The sequence below is a fragment of the Panicum hallii genome, chromosome 5 (assembly GCF_002211085.1).
Source record: "Panicum hallii strain FIL2 chromosome 5, PHallii_v3.1, whole genome shotgun sequence".
Classification (NCBI taxonomy): Eukaryota; Viridiplantae; Streptophyta; class Magnoliopsida; order Poales; family Poaceae; genus Panicum; species Panicum hallii.
In genome coordinates this window covers 9,591,277-9,607,420 of record NC_038046.1, presented here as the reverse complement: position 1 = coordinate 9,607,420, position 16,144 = coordinate 9,591,277, and the positions used below count along the sequence as shown (strand labels likewise).

The window sequence follows — 16,144 nt, the reverse complement described above, 5'->3', positions numbered from 1 at the left end:
CGGTGGCGGTGGCGGGTCGTCGTCACCGTGCGGCCGGCGCGGCCCGCCCCCGCCCCCGCCCGCGTGAAGGCTGCTGTGCCTGTGTCCGTGACGGGGTGAGCGGCCGCGATCGGGGCCGCGCACGGCACGATAGCTGCTGGCCTGCTGCGTCCGCGTAGGCATCGAGTCAGCCACCTCCCAACGATGAGAACGGGGGAGAGGATTAAAGAAAGAAACAGGCGGCCGTCTCGATGTGCGGCTCGCATGCAAAGCATTTCAAAGCTGTCTTATCCTGTTCTCTGCGTGGACGCCAGGTCGGACGGGTGGGTCGGGACCGCACGGCGCGCGCGGTGCGTGGTCCAGCGCCGCCGGCGACGGCGGGGCCGGTCTCCGTGCCCGCAAAGCTGTTTTCAGTTGGTTACGAGTGAACTACGGGTCGGCCACAGGTTCAGCTAGCACGCGTAACTGTTAGTTTGCGAGTAAAATATCTGGCTCACATGGTCACGTACTCACGCGCACGCCGACAACTGAGCTCGCCCCTTGGTAGAAGTCTGATCTGAAAGTTTGGTGGTTTTAAAATGTTTTGGAGGTGAATCGGTTGCACAGATCTGAAAAGGAAAAAAGAACACGAGTGCGAAGCGTTTCGTTCTACTGGAAGGCCATGTCCAAATAAAATGTCGCCTGGAGGCTGGAGCGTCTCCAGACTCCAGCTGATCCGGATCCCGTTTCATCAGATGAGGAGATTCCACTTGCGAGTAACCGAAAGGCCGCCGTGCCGCCGGGCTAGCCCAGATAAGTTGCACGCGACCTTTTTCTACAAAAGCCATGCTTTTTCTACGTAACAACAAAGGTCCCAGTAAAGCCTACGCCCCCGGGGCAAAAGAACGCGGTAATAAGAAAATGGAAAGGGGGCAAACAGCCTAGCTCGGCTGCAATTTGCCGAGGGCATATCCCCGGATTTTATGCGGATATGAGCGCGTCACGCTTTCGCATCCCCGGGCCGCCGCTGCCTCCTGACGTGATGATGGGCTTGCAGCCAAAGGCAACTTTCAGCGTCCAACTGCTTGAGTGGAGCCAAATAGGCAGAGGGCCCTCACTCGAATATGATCCGGATGATTGCTCAGATCATTTCGTAGGCATATTTTTGTCATAGCCTTATAAAGCCATACAGACCAGGGGGGAAATTGTAAAATAAAAATAAATCACGCTGAGTTTGATTGCTCAATTTTTTTTTACATTCTACGAAAAATCAAAAGATGACAATGAGAATTAAAAGAATCGGGTCATATTGCACACTGAAACAGGCTATGAGAAGTACTTTCAAAATGTTTGATTACATCTATCTGAAATGTCATATTTTCACTCGAAGGCTCCAAGCTTTACTTCATGCACACCACGACATGTATCTTTTATTAGTGGGAGGGAGGGCCTCTATCAGAAAATAGGGATAGTGAAGGACAACACCAATCACGGGAGACTTAAACTTTGATTCCCCGAACCAAAATACGCCAACTTGTGTTCTCTCTCCGTCGCTATTGCACTCGCACGTCGGCACGAGCACCAGTGGGTAGGGAGCCGGCCCTCGTGCCAACTACTTCAATCCCCTCCACGGCGCCCTCGTGCGGCGGTGGTTTAGTGGCCTTCTCGCGGGCGGATCCATCCAAGGGGGCGCCGGCTTTGTCGTCGTTGCAACGGACGCGGCGCTTTAACCCGGGCGGGCGCGCTCATGCGCTCGCCGCTTTCCTCTCCGGTCGCTTGCTTCGCGTCCGAGCGCTGCGAGGCCGCACACCACCGGGCGACTAGCCCGGGGGTCCTTTGCTGCTGCCTGCTAGCTGCTAGTTGGGCTTTTTTAGCAGCTAAGCTCATGTTTAATGAAGAGCATGTACTTGTTGTCTTGTACCAGTTGGTTGGTTAGCCGCCTGCAGGTGCCGAGGAACAAAAAAGCTTCTGAACCCGTCGACCTCGTGTTCCTTGGGCTCCCTTTTGTTTTCTTGCTTTTGGGTGCTTCAGGAGCACTCCAGAGGAAAATCGAAGGAAATCTTTTCCAAGAAAAAAAAAGGAAAAACGAGAGGCGCGCACATCCCCCACCTGCGGCTGGATCTCGCGAAAGCGGCGTGGCCGGATCCTGCATATCCTGGCCGGCCCGTGCCTTTTTACGTGCTTCGTTCAAGCCAGCCCTTTGGGCCTTCAGGTAGCCGTACGTGTACAGGGATCTGCCCTTCACGATGCCAGGGGGGTGGGGGTGGGGGTGGCAAGGGCCTCGCGTGTTCATGTGGCCAGCGCGTGCACCCCTAGCCATCTGAACGAATCTAGTTTGAACGGGCGGCGAAGGACCAAGTTCTCTAGCTGGGGGGTTGCCGATTGGCCCGCGTGCGATCGAATCAAATGCCCCCACATGCCGTGGAGTGCTGAAACGAAGGTCACCGCGATATTATTCTGGTGACAAAATGGAAGCCGGCGCTCTCTCCCTCTTCTTTTGGCGAAAGATACCTCCGCCTTTCCCCCGCCACGCCTGAGCCACATGCGGGCGAGTGCCACTGGGGGGAGCTTGACCAGTGGAAGACGAGAGAGCCCGGATTATCCAGCCAAGCCCGGCGGCGCAAGAGGATATGCCGGCGTGGCGCCGGCGCCACACACGCACCGAACGGGTATGATCACGCGGGGATACGGCGCGGAAAGAGATCGGACGGTCACGTCGCGTCACGATCCCGACCGGGGCAGCCGCGAGCGACAGACAGGCCGTGGCTGGCACCGGAAGCGGCGGCGTTCGTATCGCGCGCACCGGGACGCGACAAGCTGGGGAGATTTTGCGCGCGCACTTCATTGAATTTGCAGGGCAGATGCGCTCCGGATGGCTCGGCGGATGCGGCTGCGGTGATCGCCATCGAACGTGCGCGCGCGGCGCCTGGCCTTGGTGTGCGTACGCGACGAGGCGTCGAGGCGCCCGCGCCGGGGCAGCGACCGTCGCCGTCGGCGGAAAGCGGGGCGGAAAGGGCCGCGGCGGATGGCTCCGGATCCGGCGGGCATGGCCACCGGCGCGATCTGGTGCGCGGCTGGGTTCGGGCCTTGACCTTGACCCTGACCCAGCGGCTCGCGATAAGACGGCGACGCGCGTCCGTCCAACGCGCGCATCTGCTGCGGACAGGAACCGCGCGGCGGCTCCGGGTTTCTTTTCTTCACGCCGTGCGCGAGATTTATCGGTTGTGTTTCGGATGGTCTGCAGGGAGCCAGGGACCAGGGCACGGCGGCGGGGATTTCTTTGGTTTTCCTCTCTGCGCTCGTGCTGCCTGGCCGCCTTGGTTTCGGCCTCTTCTCTTCGGATGCCTCTTCTCGCCGGCGCCTGGTTCGGTGGTTTCTGTTTGGAAAGCGATGTCGTCTCTGCACAGAACAGGTTCTTGTAAAATCCAATGCCTTTGGGAGTTGGGACACATCCCAACGCGATGTGCGCGCGATTTGCAGCTTCGACGTCGGACCGGCGGCGCGAGGAACAGGCTCGCGCAACTGTATGACATGAACAAAAGAAACAGCACGGATGGGACCAGGACCATCGTGATGCTGTGCCACTTCAAGTCAAACGTGCTGATCCTCCTCGCGGAACGGTTGATCTAGCGCCAGCCCACGAGCAGCTGCGACGAAGATGCGCGCGAGCGACCGCGTGGTTGCATTGTCACGCACGCCTGCACGGAGACCTAGGCTGCCGCCGGATCTTGACGTGTTCGTCGCTCCACGGCTCCAGGCTTTTGATGCATACCAGACTACCAGTACGTGTACCACGAAAGTTTCAAAGACGCGCGTATTTAAAAGGCAAAAATCTCCGGTCAAGGGCTTCGGTCAGACCGCATTATTTTGACGGTAAAGGCTGCACCGTTGGGAGGCAAGTCTTCGTTTTCTATTTCGTGTCCTGTCGGGTCGGTTTAGAGGATGGTCCAGGCATCGCACATCTTTTGCTCCTTCTGGACCACCTGCGTGTTCGGAGCTTACGTGTACAATCATAAATGCTCGTGTACTTATGACGGGTTGACGGTGTGTATACTCTGGAAAAAGAAATGTTACTGTACATCATAAATGGCCCATGTGCTAAGAAGAAAAAACGGAGAAGGGTGTTCATGGGCCGTACATTTGAATCCATGCCCAGCAGAACAATTGGGCCTAGTAGGGATGTCCTTCCGGGAAAGTAAAAATTTGCCTTGCGACTCTCTGTCCTGGAAGGGACTTGGGGAAAGGACTGTACCAATTATCAGAAGCACATCTCCGAACCCCAACCAGGTCGCATCTTCACTCTTTACAACTTTTCGTTTCAAATCAGTACTTTTAGCTGGAAATTTAAATTATGTGCCGGGCGAATTGACACTCGTAAAGTCAGACAGGGGCTCAAAACAGCACTATAGCAGCTACTCTAGAGCTAGCTCATCTGTATTCTGAGCTAAAGACTTCTACGTGCCTGCAGCTATCGACCTACATCTTCTCACGTCCCCACGTTTCAAAATTTCAAATCATGGTACTGTGCCACGAAGAAAACCTGACGGGAAGGACAGCTGCGTGTGCGCCCCTCTCTAGTCTCTACCCTGAGTCCAAGTCTAGGCTGGGGCCTTTGCCCTTGAGGCACGCTGCTGCATGGCATATTGGCATGGCTAAAAGTGAGGGGGACCCCATTTTTTGAACCGAAGCGGCCGAGCACATGGATGAGCCAGGCGAAGGCAGAAATCGTTTGCGTCTGGCTCTGGCGCATGGATGTGGATGAATTGAAGATCTTCGCATCAGCAGGGAAAGGGAGTAGCTAGGAATGCAGAGGAATGAATGATCTTTCACCGGTAGGGAGTAGCTCGGAGCGCAGAGAAAATCTGCCGTTTGGGGTGCATAGACCAGCTGAGTAGAGCTGCCTCTGCGCCGCAGGAGCGTAAGTGCTGGTTCAATCAAAGGTGCTTCGACGAGTGCCTAGCAACAGCGCATGCTCGAAGATGCAGCCTCTGCTAAAAAATGTAACACATCGCAAACGGCATACAGTCATACAGATACTGTGCATCTGCTGTAGATCCATCGATCGCGAACGCCATGGTGTCGTCGGACGAGAAAAGGCCCGAGGCGGCGGGACGGCGTTCAATTCAAACAAAGAGGCCGCCCCCGGCGGAGCGCGACAGGGCCGTGCTCGAGAGCGTCAGAGAGGCTGCAGGAAGCAATGGGAACAGTAAGCATATGGAGCCGCTCGCGTTGCGAAGGAAAGGCAGGCAGGAGCAGCCGGCAAGCAGCGCGCCTGCCCCGGCGCTGTCCGAGTTACCCGTCCAGCGCTGCGCGCCTGCGCGTGTCTGCCACTTTCGCCGCTTCGGGCGGTTCTGTCGCGCCGTGCGTTGCGTCCGGCATGGGGCCCGGCGTGCGCGCTGCTCGGCTTTCCTGTGCGCCGGTGCCGGCATCTGGCGCAGCCGCGCAGGCACGCAAAGATGAGATGAGACGCGGTATGGCATGGCCCTCGGGAAATCCACGCGCGCACGCACGCACCCAAAGCTCGGTCGCGTCGCGCCTGCTCCCGGCATCCTATCTGTTCCCGAAGCCGGACCTGGTGCGCATCGGCTGATCTTGGTGGGGTATTCTATATTTCTGGTGGTTCCACACCAGACACGGGGAAACCACACGGAAATTTAGAATCTGGGGTGCGAGTGCTGAGCTTAAACAAGTGTGATGCACAGCCAGTGAGCCAATCTCCTGATCTGATTGATATAAAGATGATCGTCAGGGCCTTGGAAAACCCGAAAGCCGCGCGGGCGCAGCACCGGCAGGCAGTGCACACACTCCTGCAAGGCTGCGATGCGGTACTACGGGCACCTGTTCTTTAACCTGCATGGCCCTATTGGAAAAAGCCAGGGGCAGCAGCATGTACTAGCAAACATGTTGAGCACTTTCTGCTCCTACGCATATCAGTGCTTGAGAAATCACTAGTAGCACCAATCACGGGGACCAATCAGGCGTAGCCCAGCGGCACGCATGAAGCGCCAAGAAAAGTGGAACAATCACTTTCTCGCCTACTTCTTTGGGCATGGCAGAAAGCTCTCATGAGTCATGAACTTCAAAGTTCAAACTCAAAAAAGTTTCGTTGCGTATTTCTTTTTATTGTATTTTGTTTAGGGAAAGTTGCGAATTTCCAATAGCGCCCACACCAACTCGCATTCCCCATGCGGCGAACCGCCAAAACCTCCCGTTTTAAAAGCCCCAGCTCCAGCTCTCCTCAGTCCTCACTCTCCATCTCCAGCCTCCGAGCTCACAGACGCCAGCTCGAGAAGAAACCAGTGGGAAGCCATGAGGTGGGGGCTTAGAAGCTGTAAGCAACAGCAGCGGGAAGCTCTGCGACCAGTAGAGCAAGAGCGGCAGCAAGAGGGCAAGGGGAAGAGCAAGGCGATCTTCTCGTCCTTCTCGCCCTTGGCGTGGCTCTCCAAGCTGACGGCCAAGAACGGCGCGGCCGCTGCTAGGCACGGGCACGCGACGCCTGCGGCAAAGACCACCGCTCAGGCGGCCACCGCGTTCCCGTCGTGCTTCCACGTGCCCACGAGCCCCAGCCCCGCGTCGGCGTCGCGGAGCAGCCCGGCTGATTCGTCATCACCCGCTGCCGAGGCAGCTCATCATGACATTGTCCCGCACCGCGACGACACCGGGGCCACGGTGGCGGAGGTCGCCCCGCGTCGCCGCTCGGTGGGCAACGACGACACAGGGTCCGAGGCCGCGGCCGCGCGGCAGCTGTGCCGCCGTCGCCACTACTCGGTCGGCGGCGACCGCGACCTCCCGCCTCTCGGCCACCTCGCCTCCCTCTCCCGCCCCGCCTCCCCGAAGGCGCTGCCCACGCTGGCGCCGGTGCGGACGCTGACGCCGGTCCTGACGCCGCTGCCGTCCGACACGGACGAGGAAAAGCGGCCGCGGAGCCGCCGGCGCCGGCACCGGCGCGTTGTCAGCGGGCGGAGGTCGTTCTCCTCCGCGAGGGCCCCCGGCGCGCGCCTGGCGCCGGCGGTGCGCGTGCGCTCCCCTCGGCCGAGCTGCGCGGCGGCGGCGGTGTCGGAGCTGGAGCGGTTCGCTGTGGTGCGGCGGACGCGGGACCCGCAGCGCGAGTTCCGGGCGTCGATGGTGGAGATGATCGCGAGCAAGCGCATGGTGGGGCGGCCCGAGGAGCTGGAGACGCTGCTGGCGTGCTACCTGTCGCTCAACGCCGACGAGCACCACGACTGCATCGTCAAGGTCTTCCGCCAGGTGTGGTTCGAGCTCAACAGCGCCACCTCCCGTGCCGCCACCGCCGCCGCCGGCGCCCCGCCGCCGCGCACCTGAGTACCTGGCTACCTACCACAACACAACACGCCCATGCAGCAGGATCAGGGAGCAACTCGAGATCGGCGGGCACCCCCAGCGGGTGTCGGCATCCATCATGGCGTGTCCGGAGCCGACGTGGACGCTGATTTCCACGCGTTTTTTTATGGCGTACGTGCCGACGTGGCCTTTTCACGCGTGGCTGGGGAAAGCTGTGGGGCGTGGTACCCTGCTGCGCTCGCTTTTGAGGCGGCCTTGGCCTTGTTGTTTGCGAGACTTGCGCGCGCTGGACGACGGAAATTGTTGTACTTGTACTATGCAGGCAGAACTGTGAAAAACTACTGCTCAAGAAGAACTGTTTCTCGAGTGTTGTGTGTTTGCCAGCCCAGCTTCAGGGTCAGTGAAGTGCAAGGAAGGGACAAAAAAAATAAGGCTACTCATTTCATTATTTTCACTTGGATCCGGATGCTCCAGCCGCGTAATTTGGCGGCATGTATGACACGGCGAAAGATTCCAAGGTCTCCAGTTTCTAGAATTCAAATAGCTGCCGAGCTCCGGCTTTTGTTTGAAAGGATGAGCAGTTGATGTGGCCAGTGCTTGCTGTTTGCTGCATAGTACTGCACTGACTTGAGCTATAGCTCGCTGTTTTCCTCTGTTTTTACTGGCACGAAGCCTACTGTTTCTGTTTTTGTTCGCTTGCTGTTTTTACTTCGTGGACGCGGGGAGGGGCACGCGGTCTTCCATCCGGATGTGAGCCCGAAGTTCTGAGCTCGCAAATGTTCAGAGAAAAAAATTGTCATCCATCGACGACGACGGCTTTACAATTGTATGAGCAGGGATACAGGTCGCCGGCCCGCTGCTTTGACCGCAGCAGTACTCCTCCTGACCTCGTGCAACGGTGCAAGTTATGGTGGCGGTCGATGCTGGCAGTGATCCTATTCATCCCTCTGACTTGCAAACAGTTTCCACAGCGATGGAATTTTGGCAGATCTTACGTACAGTATTAATGAACGCAACGCATTGCTCCATCTCCATGCCATGCGTATATGTATTCTGTCTTCGGACTCGCTTGGGTGCTGTGTACGCCGTATGCAATGCAAATGCGCTGTACGCTGTACTTGATGACAACGCTCTCAGCTAGTACGTCAGATAGGCCAAATTTTGGGCCGTCCAATTTGGGCCGGTGTTCTCTTCACTGCACAATTTGGCCCGTCCAGCTGCACAATTCTCTACGAAAGAACGTGTGATTTCACATGCCTAGCCTAGCCCGGGGTGCGCTGCACGCCTGCACGTGCACGACAAGGCGCCGGCGAGAAAAATGGGAAAAGGGCTCCTCCTCTCGGATGCCCGCAAGGCTGCAAAGCGTGCGAGCAAAACTACCAGTTTTACCCGCTCGGAAGTCGCCGCGACGAGGTGCTGGATTTTGACTTGCTACCAAAAATCGAAGCGGACCAAGCTGCCGCAAAACCCCTGGTCCGCGGCTTCGCGTCGGCTGCCGACACCACCGCCGTACCTCTCGCGCCCACGCCGCCGATGCGATCAGCACCGCTTGCCAGATCCAGGTGCCTGTAGAAGCTTCAGCCGTCGCCGTCCCATGGGGGACTGCGCCGTCGAGGACGGGCCCGGAAGCCCGCACCCGAAGGAAGAGGAGGGGGAGCCGCCGGAGGCAGCCGCGGAGCTCGATGAGCGTGGGGGAGAGCCTCGGGACGAGGCTAGCGGGCACCGGAAGAAGGCGGGAGGGATCCGCAGGGAGCCGTCGTTCTCGCGGTGGTGCAGGGACCCGTCCGCCGCCGCCCCCTCCAATGGCCTCGACGCTGCGGCGACCAGCGACGGCGACGACTCCGAGGAGTTCGAGCTGCCGCTCCTGCCCTCCGCCCCCGGCGGCGGTGGCAGCAGCAGCTTACCGATGGACATTGAGGCGGGACCGGCGGCGAGATCTGAGGGCTTGCCGATGTCGCCGTGGTTGGTTGCGAAGGTCATCGGGTTGATTGCGAGTTGGTACACGCTGAGCACATGCTTGACGCTGTGAGTAACGCGTTTTGTTCGTTAATTCTGCAATCCGGATATTCAGGCGAGCTTTGTATGCGGATGCATTTGTCGCTAGTTGTTCATTCCGTGCGCGTGCGCGTGTGATCAGGTACAACAAGGAGATGCTGGGGAAGCACATGTGGAAGTTCCCGGCTCCCTTCCTGATGAACACGGTGCATTTCACGATGCAGGCCGTGGCGTCCAGGGCCATCGTGTGGTTCCAGCACCGTGGCGTGGAGGGAGGAACCAGGAAAATGACGTGGAAGGATTACAGTTTACGAGGTGGGTAATGTGTTGTTTCTAATGCTATTCAGATGCTATGATAGTAGGATGAGGATCTGTTGCACTTACAGTGCAAAATGTCATGAGAATTTGATAGCTCAGTGCTTTATGATTAGTAAAACCAGCTTGGCTATTTTGGACTGGTGGTGGATAGGACTGTCAAATACAGTATGACTAGCATGGAGGAAAACGTATGCTGAAATTAGCCTTTTCGGGGTCAGGTCCGCATTAAACATGGACAGAGTTAGGCTTTTTAGTGATGAAACAACAGTAAGGCCAAATATGTAGACAGAACAACTTATATGCCAGATTAAGGAAGGATGGAAAAGTGCAATAAAGTGTGGTGCTGCTTTTTTTAGAAGGTTATTCTCGCCCATGCTTCTTCTTGAGAATCAAACACAGGTTTCAGGAGGTGCACGCCCTCACATTTATGACCATGATACGGATTGAAACTGATACAGAACCACATATGCTGAAAAATACAGTTTGGTTCCGCACCGCTAGCTGCGTGTATCTTTGTTATTACATTTCGGTTAATTTGGACCATTGCCTATGATCTTGAAACACTTCTGACTCTATCAACCAAAAAAGCTAGGTGAAACATTTTTATAGCCTTTACATTTCTTTATGCTTATTTGTCTGTATTTTCTTGTTTAAGTTGCAATGTATAGTAACTTCAGTATTTACTCTGCATTCGATGTATAATAATTTCAGTATTTGTTCTGCAGTTGTCCCAACAGCTTTGGCTACTGCTCTTGATATAAACCTGAGCAACATTTCACTTGTTTTCATTACTGTGACATTTGCAACAATGGTATAATTCTTTCTATGAGGATCATTATTCTTTGGTCTACTAATTAATAGTTGAGATTCTAATTGTCCTTTTTATATTATTGTGCAGTGCAAATCTGCTGCTCCAATTTTCATTCTTCTGTTTGCTTTTATCTTCAGGTAACTTTGCTTGCTACTTTGCCTTTAGTTGTAATGCCTTTTTGTATTCAAGTTTAGCTGCTTCTTGCTTTCATTGTGTCAATGTAAATTGCTTTGTGTGTTTTTCATATGTTATTTGTGTCTAGAATTATCTTTTCCTGTTCTTCTGCTATGCTTTGTATTATTTTTCAATTTTCATGTCACAAGCTGAAATTCACTTTCTTTTTCTGGAAGGCTAGAGAAACCCAGCTTTAGTCTTCTTGGAATCATGCTGATTATTTCGTTTGGAGTTCTACTAACAGGTAACACATTCTTATATCAACATATTCAGGGAAGAAAATAGCCTTCGAACTAGAGTTTTGCTAAATTTTAGGGTTGGTGTACTCTATGGCTTAAAATTGCATCTTAGTTCCTTACTGCATGCCACTTACGTTCTAAAAGTTGTCTTACATTCTTACATCAACATATTCAGGGCTAAGAAAATAGCCTTCGAACTAGAGTTTTGCTAAATTTTATGGTTGGTGTAATCTATGGCTTAACATTGCATCTTAATTCCTAACTGCATGCCACTTATGTTCTAAAACTTGTCTTACCATCTTTAACTGGGTCTAACTTTCTACCTCGCAGTTGCTAAAGAGACAGAATTTAATCTTTGGGGATTTATATTTATTATGCTTGCTGCTGTTATGTCTGGTTTCCGCTGGTCGATGACCCAGATTCTTCTCCAGGTTTGTTATTATATAACACTTTCAGAATTTTCTTATTTTTGTTCTCTTTTTTTATATTGGTTATTGGACAGGATACCTGGTCCTATTAGTTTCATATATCTGTGTTGTATTTTCGTTTCATCCCAGCCGTGACTGAACTTTTGCCTTTTTTCCCCTTATGTCTGCCAAAACCGCTGAAGAAAGAGGAATACGGTAAGCATTCTATCTTTACCATTTTACTCACTGAGGAACACTATTACATGTTTCATTCATGTGCTGGCATCAGTCATGTGCCTGAATACAAGGTTCATAAACATTCATATACATCTGATTTGGACTTAATTTCTTTGGGAGTATGACTACTGATCTATCTATAACTGCTATTGCATTGTCATCTCAAACTTTTCCATTATCATCTGTGCGAAACTGTGAATACATTGCATTAGACTCTGTACCATTATGGTCTGAAATATGAAAATCGATAACTTCAAAAGCAATGTATTCTGTTATGAATCAGTCAGTATGTTAAGTATCATCTCTATGGCATCATAATTTTATTTTATTTTTTTACCGTGCAGGATTAAAGAATCCTTTTACCTTGATGAGCAATGTTGCCCCAGTGATGGCAATAGTAACAGCAATTATTTCTATTGCCATGGATCCATGGCATGATTTCAGAGCAAGTCACTTTTTTGATAGTTCTGCTCATATAATAAGGAGCAGCTTATTGCTGCTTCTAGGTGGCGCCTTGGCCTTTTTTATGGTATGTATCATTTGCTCCTTTTCTGGGAATAATATTTATGCTTGCTTCTCACTTCTTAGAGTTATTAAAGTTAGCTACTACTCCCTCAGTCTCAAAATATGTTCCCAGTCTAATGGAATGTGTTATTTCTGGACTGTTCATTAAGGAAACCGGCAGTGCTATTTATGTTTTCTACCCTTGGTTTTAATGATTTGAAGTATTGAAGTAGGTTGAGGGATTTAAACATATCATGAAATGGGGTGAAGCATGGTTGATTCTGTTAACTCTGCCTCCTTGTCTACATGACAGCATGAGATAGTTGTGCAACTATTGAGGGAGTTTTTCATTATTATATAAAATAACCAGCAATACTTGTAGCAAGTCTTCTCATTATGGAGTCTACTTTTGATTTATTATTAGGACATGTTCGCCATTCATTCCTGTTGTGAATGTGCCAATCTTGAATTGTTCTCTAAAACTTGGTTTGACGGGATCTGTTCACTTGCAGGTTTTGACAGAATATGTTCTTGTTTCCGTGACTAGTGCTGTAACAGTGACCGTTGCAGGAATTGTGAAGGAAGCTGTCACTATTCTGGTATAACTAAAATTTGATTTTGCTTGCCGTGTTAGTTTATATCAATCAATTCATCTATGCTAGTTCACTCATGTGATTGTGACTTTGTTTACAATAAAAAACATACAGGTTGCTGTGCTATTCTTTAATGACCCATTTACCTGGTTAAAGGGGCTTGGGCTGGCAATAATAATATTTGGCGTCAGTCTATTCAATTTGTACAAGTGAGTTGAAACTTTCATATGCTGAATATTTGTATTTCCATGTTATTATTATTACAATTCCGTAATTAGTAAATGACTAAACAAAATTTCAACTTTGAATCTTTAAAGTGGAAACACATGCTTATTTCTAATGCATATACAATATTTACCGACTAATCTTGTTTTGTGAGCAGATATAAGAGGTTCAAAAAAGGCCATCACAATAAAGATGCTGGATCAAATATCCAATCTTCCAATGGCACTTCAAAATATGTTATCCTTGATGATGATATTGAAGATCAAGATGATACAGGCTGACTTTGTACGTCAGGTAGGACTTTTGCTTGGAAATTTCTTACTGTTTTGAGTTACTTTAACAATTGGACTCGCTGATTTTTCAGAAAACAGGCTATTTTATGCACTGGTGGTTCCAGAGGAGCAAGATCATCTGTACCTGCACAGGGCATTGATACAATCGTCTTACTTTCACAGGCTAACTGATTTCGTATTTGTGCTCTAAGATTGCATGGGACTGTCATGCATGGACATGGCACTAACAGCCTTGTTGGGAAGACACACTCAACGTGGATCCGGTATCAGTACAAAGGTTTTGTCCTTCCAAGAACAAAAGAAATGGTGCATATATGTGAACGAGGAATTGTGCAGTATGTCCACGATACCAACGGTTACAGTTAGAAATACAGCAGTGCACTTTTAGTTTACTGGAAGAGGAGAGAGCTCAATTTTGGAGTGCATTCTGATTGCTGAAGGAGAGTAGGGACATGGTTTCCGCCCCTTTGAGATAAAAATAAACGATGTTGATATGTTGTGCTGTATGTGAATGTATACCGTGTAATGTACAAACATCACACGTTAGAGTTCTCCCTCTTTTAGGTTTATATAAAGTTCATCCCTCTTAATTTTGGAGATTCTTGTATCTAGAAAGCACGGGTGCCAAATCGGCCCCGTCAGCCATCTCAGTTTCCTTAGTAGGCCATTTTGGTTTCTGGTAACAGATTACCCGGTCCTGCGTTGTGACGAAATGTCACCCGCATGTTCTACGTACAGGCTGATACACGTAGCGTGGCGACCTTCTGGTTTGTTTCCAGGGAATGATACCAGCTCCGATCCTTCCGTTGACGGCAGCGGCCTTCTGTTCTATGGCTGGGAGGGCATGCACGTCAGCTGGCCTTGAGAACTTGGTGGCACGCCCATGAATAATTGAATATGATCAACAAAATTTCATTTCTCTCTTAAGAAGAACTTATAATCGAAATACAATCAACTTTTAGTACACGTGCATCTACATCGCTTGCAGCAGGACAGCATGCAGAGCAGAGCTAGTTGAGGGACATGGAGTAGCAGAGGTTCTTGAAGCTGTCCATGTGGCGGCTGAAGAGCGGGACGTAGGCGTCGATGCTGCCGTCCCCGAAGTAGGACGGCAGGACGATGAGGAGGCCCTCCACCGCCACGTAGCTGGGCATGAAGAAGAAGGGCCGCCCGCCGCCGAAGTCCAGCTCGTAGAACGGCATCCGCAGCCAGCTGTCGACCTCGATGTTCGGGCTCAGCACCGTCTCCGCCGCGTCGGCCGTCGGCACCAGCCCCTCCTCCTCCACGGCGCCGGAGCTCGCGAAGTCCACGAACGACCGGAAGTAGCCCTCGTTAACCCGGGCCAGCCCCCGGTTGATGAGCTCCACCGCGTGCTGCAGCGGCCTCGTGACCAGGTCCCGCGCCGTGACCGTGGGCCGCGCCCACAGCACGACGTTGCCCGTGTAGCCCTCGGGCACCGGCGGGGTCATCCGCACCCGGCCGTCCACGGCGATGCACACGCTGGTGGACACGCCCGCGCCGAGCCCGCGAGCCGCGGTGACGCACCGCCACAGGTGCGCCACCACGCACCGCAGCGTGCTGCACGGCCGGTGCGTGCCCGGCGGCGACGCCTGGGACTTGAGCTTGGAGATGAACTCCCGGCTGAAGTGGACCTTGTGCACGACCACCTCCTCGTCGGCGTCGGCGTCGCTGATGACCGACTTCTTCACGCGCGGGGCCGCCGGTTGCTGCTTCCGCTTGAACTCGACGCCGCGGTGTTCGAACTCCACCAGCGGCGGGTCCCGGGGCGCGAAGAAGGACGCGCGGTCGTGCGCCGGGGCCGGGTCGACGGCGGCGCAGCGCGTGGCCTGGCTCCACGCCACGAAGAAGTTGCTCGTGGCGCGGCCGTCGGAGACGAGGTGCTGCGCGGTGAAGCCTACGGCGACGGACCCGCACGCGAACCGCGTGACCTGGACGAGCATGAGCTCCTCGGCGCCGTCGCTGCTCGGGTGCAGGCTCGTCACCTCCCTGGTGGGCCGCAGCGGCAGCACACTGTGGAGCGTGACGTCGGCCGTGGCCTCCAAGAACCGCGCGCCCTCGTCGGTGAGGAGGATGGCGCGGTTCCCCCGGGCGTCGACGCCGAGCCGCCCCGCCCACTCCCGGTACTCGGCCAGCGCCCTGGCGAGCCCGGCCTCGAGCGCGGCGTTGGGCGGCATCGGCGGGCGGAACACGTAGATGACGGAGACGTACGTGTCGAAGTTCACCTTGTCGAACACCGAGAGCGGCACGGCGTCGGCGGCGCCGCCCGCGCCGCCGCTGCCGTAGTCAGGCCTGACGGCCCTCGACGACTGCACGGTGATCTTCATTCCGAAGAACTCTTCGAGTGGCCGATCGAGACGCGCGGGAGTATGCTCTCCGGCGCGCGGGTATAAGATCGATGACATGAGTCGGCTCCCGGCGCAATATATAGACGTGGGCGATGGAGAGACCCTAGGCTTCAGCGCATGCATGGGATGAGAGGCGCACGCAGTAGGTGGGGTCTCGAACGAGCGCGGCAGGTCAAACGGCGATTGGCTGCCGGGAGGTGGTTGGTGAGCGGAGGGGAGGGAGGATCGTATCGGAGGAACGCACCCACCGGGCCGCCGCGTTCAAACGCGACTCTTGGATGGAGACCGACAAGTGGAATGGAACGAGCGAGGCAGATGCTTCCGCGGCCGTGGATATGCTGCCCTCTGGTGCCCACGCAGTTGACATTTCGACGGCGATGCGTGATCGCGTGGCATAAACAATGGCGGAAGAATGGTGAGTAACAGGTAGGTAGGTCTGGAGCGTGGAAACGGGCTTTGTTTATTTAGTCAGGGGATAAGCCGGGATGATTAAGCAGGGGAGCGTTGTTGTAGTTTACCGGAGCTGGATGGCCACACCAAATCCTGCTCCCTCCCTTTCAAAAAAAAAAAATCCTACTCCCTCCGTTGCTGGTGCTCGCAGCTCGCCCCGGCCGACCAGCCGACCCAGTTGGACCAGCGCGCTGCTGCTAATTTCTTACATGTGTGTGGAGTCTCGGGTCTCTCCACTGACTAAACCGCATGCTTCTGGAGTCGCAGAGCGC

The 16,144-nt window shown here is 53.7% G+C and overlaps 3 protein-coding genes across 4 annotated transcripts; 2 read left to right on the top strand and 1 right to left on the bottom strand.

Moving 5' to 3' along the window:
- The first annotated feature begins 6,266 nt into the window (after window positions 1-6,266).
- Window positions 6,267-7,848, top strand: LOC112895588 (transcription repressor OFP1-like). The gene has a single exon (XM_025963547.1). It carries the CDS (start codon window positions 6,268-6,270, stop codon window positions 7,279-7,281), a length of 1,014 nt encoding a protein of 337 aa, XP_025819332.1. The 5' UTR covers window position 6,267; the 3' UTR covers window positions 7,282-7,848.
- Window positions 7,849-8,597: 749 nt separating this feature from the next.
- Window positions 8,598-13,653, top strand: LOC112895047 (probable sugar phosphate/phosphate translocator At1g06470). 2 transcript variants are annotated; one of them, XM_025962912.1, is made up of 12 exons: window positions 8,598-9,285; window positions 9,398-9,570; window positions 10,299-10,384; window positions 10,472-10,521; window positions 10,735-10,802; window positions 11,128-11,228; window positions 11,408-11,420; window positions 11,786-11,970; window positions 12,458-12,544; window positions 12,653-12,747; window positions 12,921-13,048; window positions 13,128-13,653. In XM_025962912.1, the coding sequence occupies exons 1-11, from the start codon at window positions 8,855-8,857 to the stop codon at window positions 13,042-13,044; spliced, it is 1,413 nt and encodes a 470-aa protein (XP_025818697.1). In that variant the 5' UTR covers window positions 8,598-8,854; the 3' UTR covers window positions 13,045-13,048; window positions 13,128-13,653. The 2 variants fall into 2 exon arrangements, with proteins under 2 accessions (XP_025818697.1, XP_025818696.1); XM_025962911.1 differs by having other exon boundaries at window positions 8,599-9,285; window positions 12,921-13,057.
- Window positions 13,654-13,944: 291 nt separating this feature from the next.
- Window positions 13,945-15,467, bottom strand: LOC112895048 (agmatine coumaroyltransferase-2-like). Its single transcript, XM_025962914.1, has one exon. The coding sequence runs from the start codon at window positions 15,399-15,401 to the stop codon at window positions 14,067-14,069; it is 1,335 nt and encodes a 444-aa protein (XP_025818699.1). The 5' UTR covers window positions 15,402-15,467; the 3' UTR covers window positions 13,945-14,066.
- Between the last annotated feature and the right edge of the window lie 677 nt (window positions 15,468-16,144).

Excerpts from the sequence above, each read along its gene's own strand:
- LOC112895048 (XM_025962914.1), bottom strand. The coding sequence starts at position 15,401 with ATGAAGATCACCGTGCAGTCGTCGAGGGCCGTCAGGCCTGACTACGGC.
- LOC112895047 (XM_025962912.1), top strand. The coding sequence starts at position 8,855 with ATGGGGGACTGCGCCGTCGAGGACGGGCCCGGAAGCCCGCACCCGAAG. Across the intron at positions 9,571-10,298 it reads GAAGGATTACAGTTTACGAG|TTGTCCCAACAGCTTTGGCT; the intron begins GTGGGTAATGTG and ends TTTGTTCTGCAG. Across the intron at positions 10,522-10,734 it reads CTGTTTGCTTTTATCTTCAG|GCTAGAGAAACCCAGCTTTA; the intron begins GTAACTTTGCTT and ends TTTTTCTGGAAG.
- LOC112895588 (XM_025963547.1), top strand. The coding sequence starts at position 6,268 with ATGAGGTGGGGGCTTAGAAGCTGTAAGCAACAGCAGCGGGAAGCTCTG.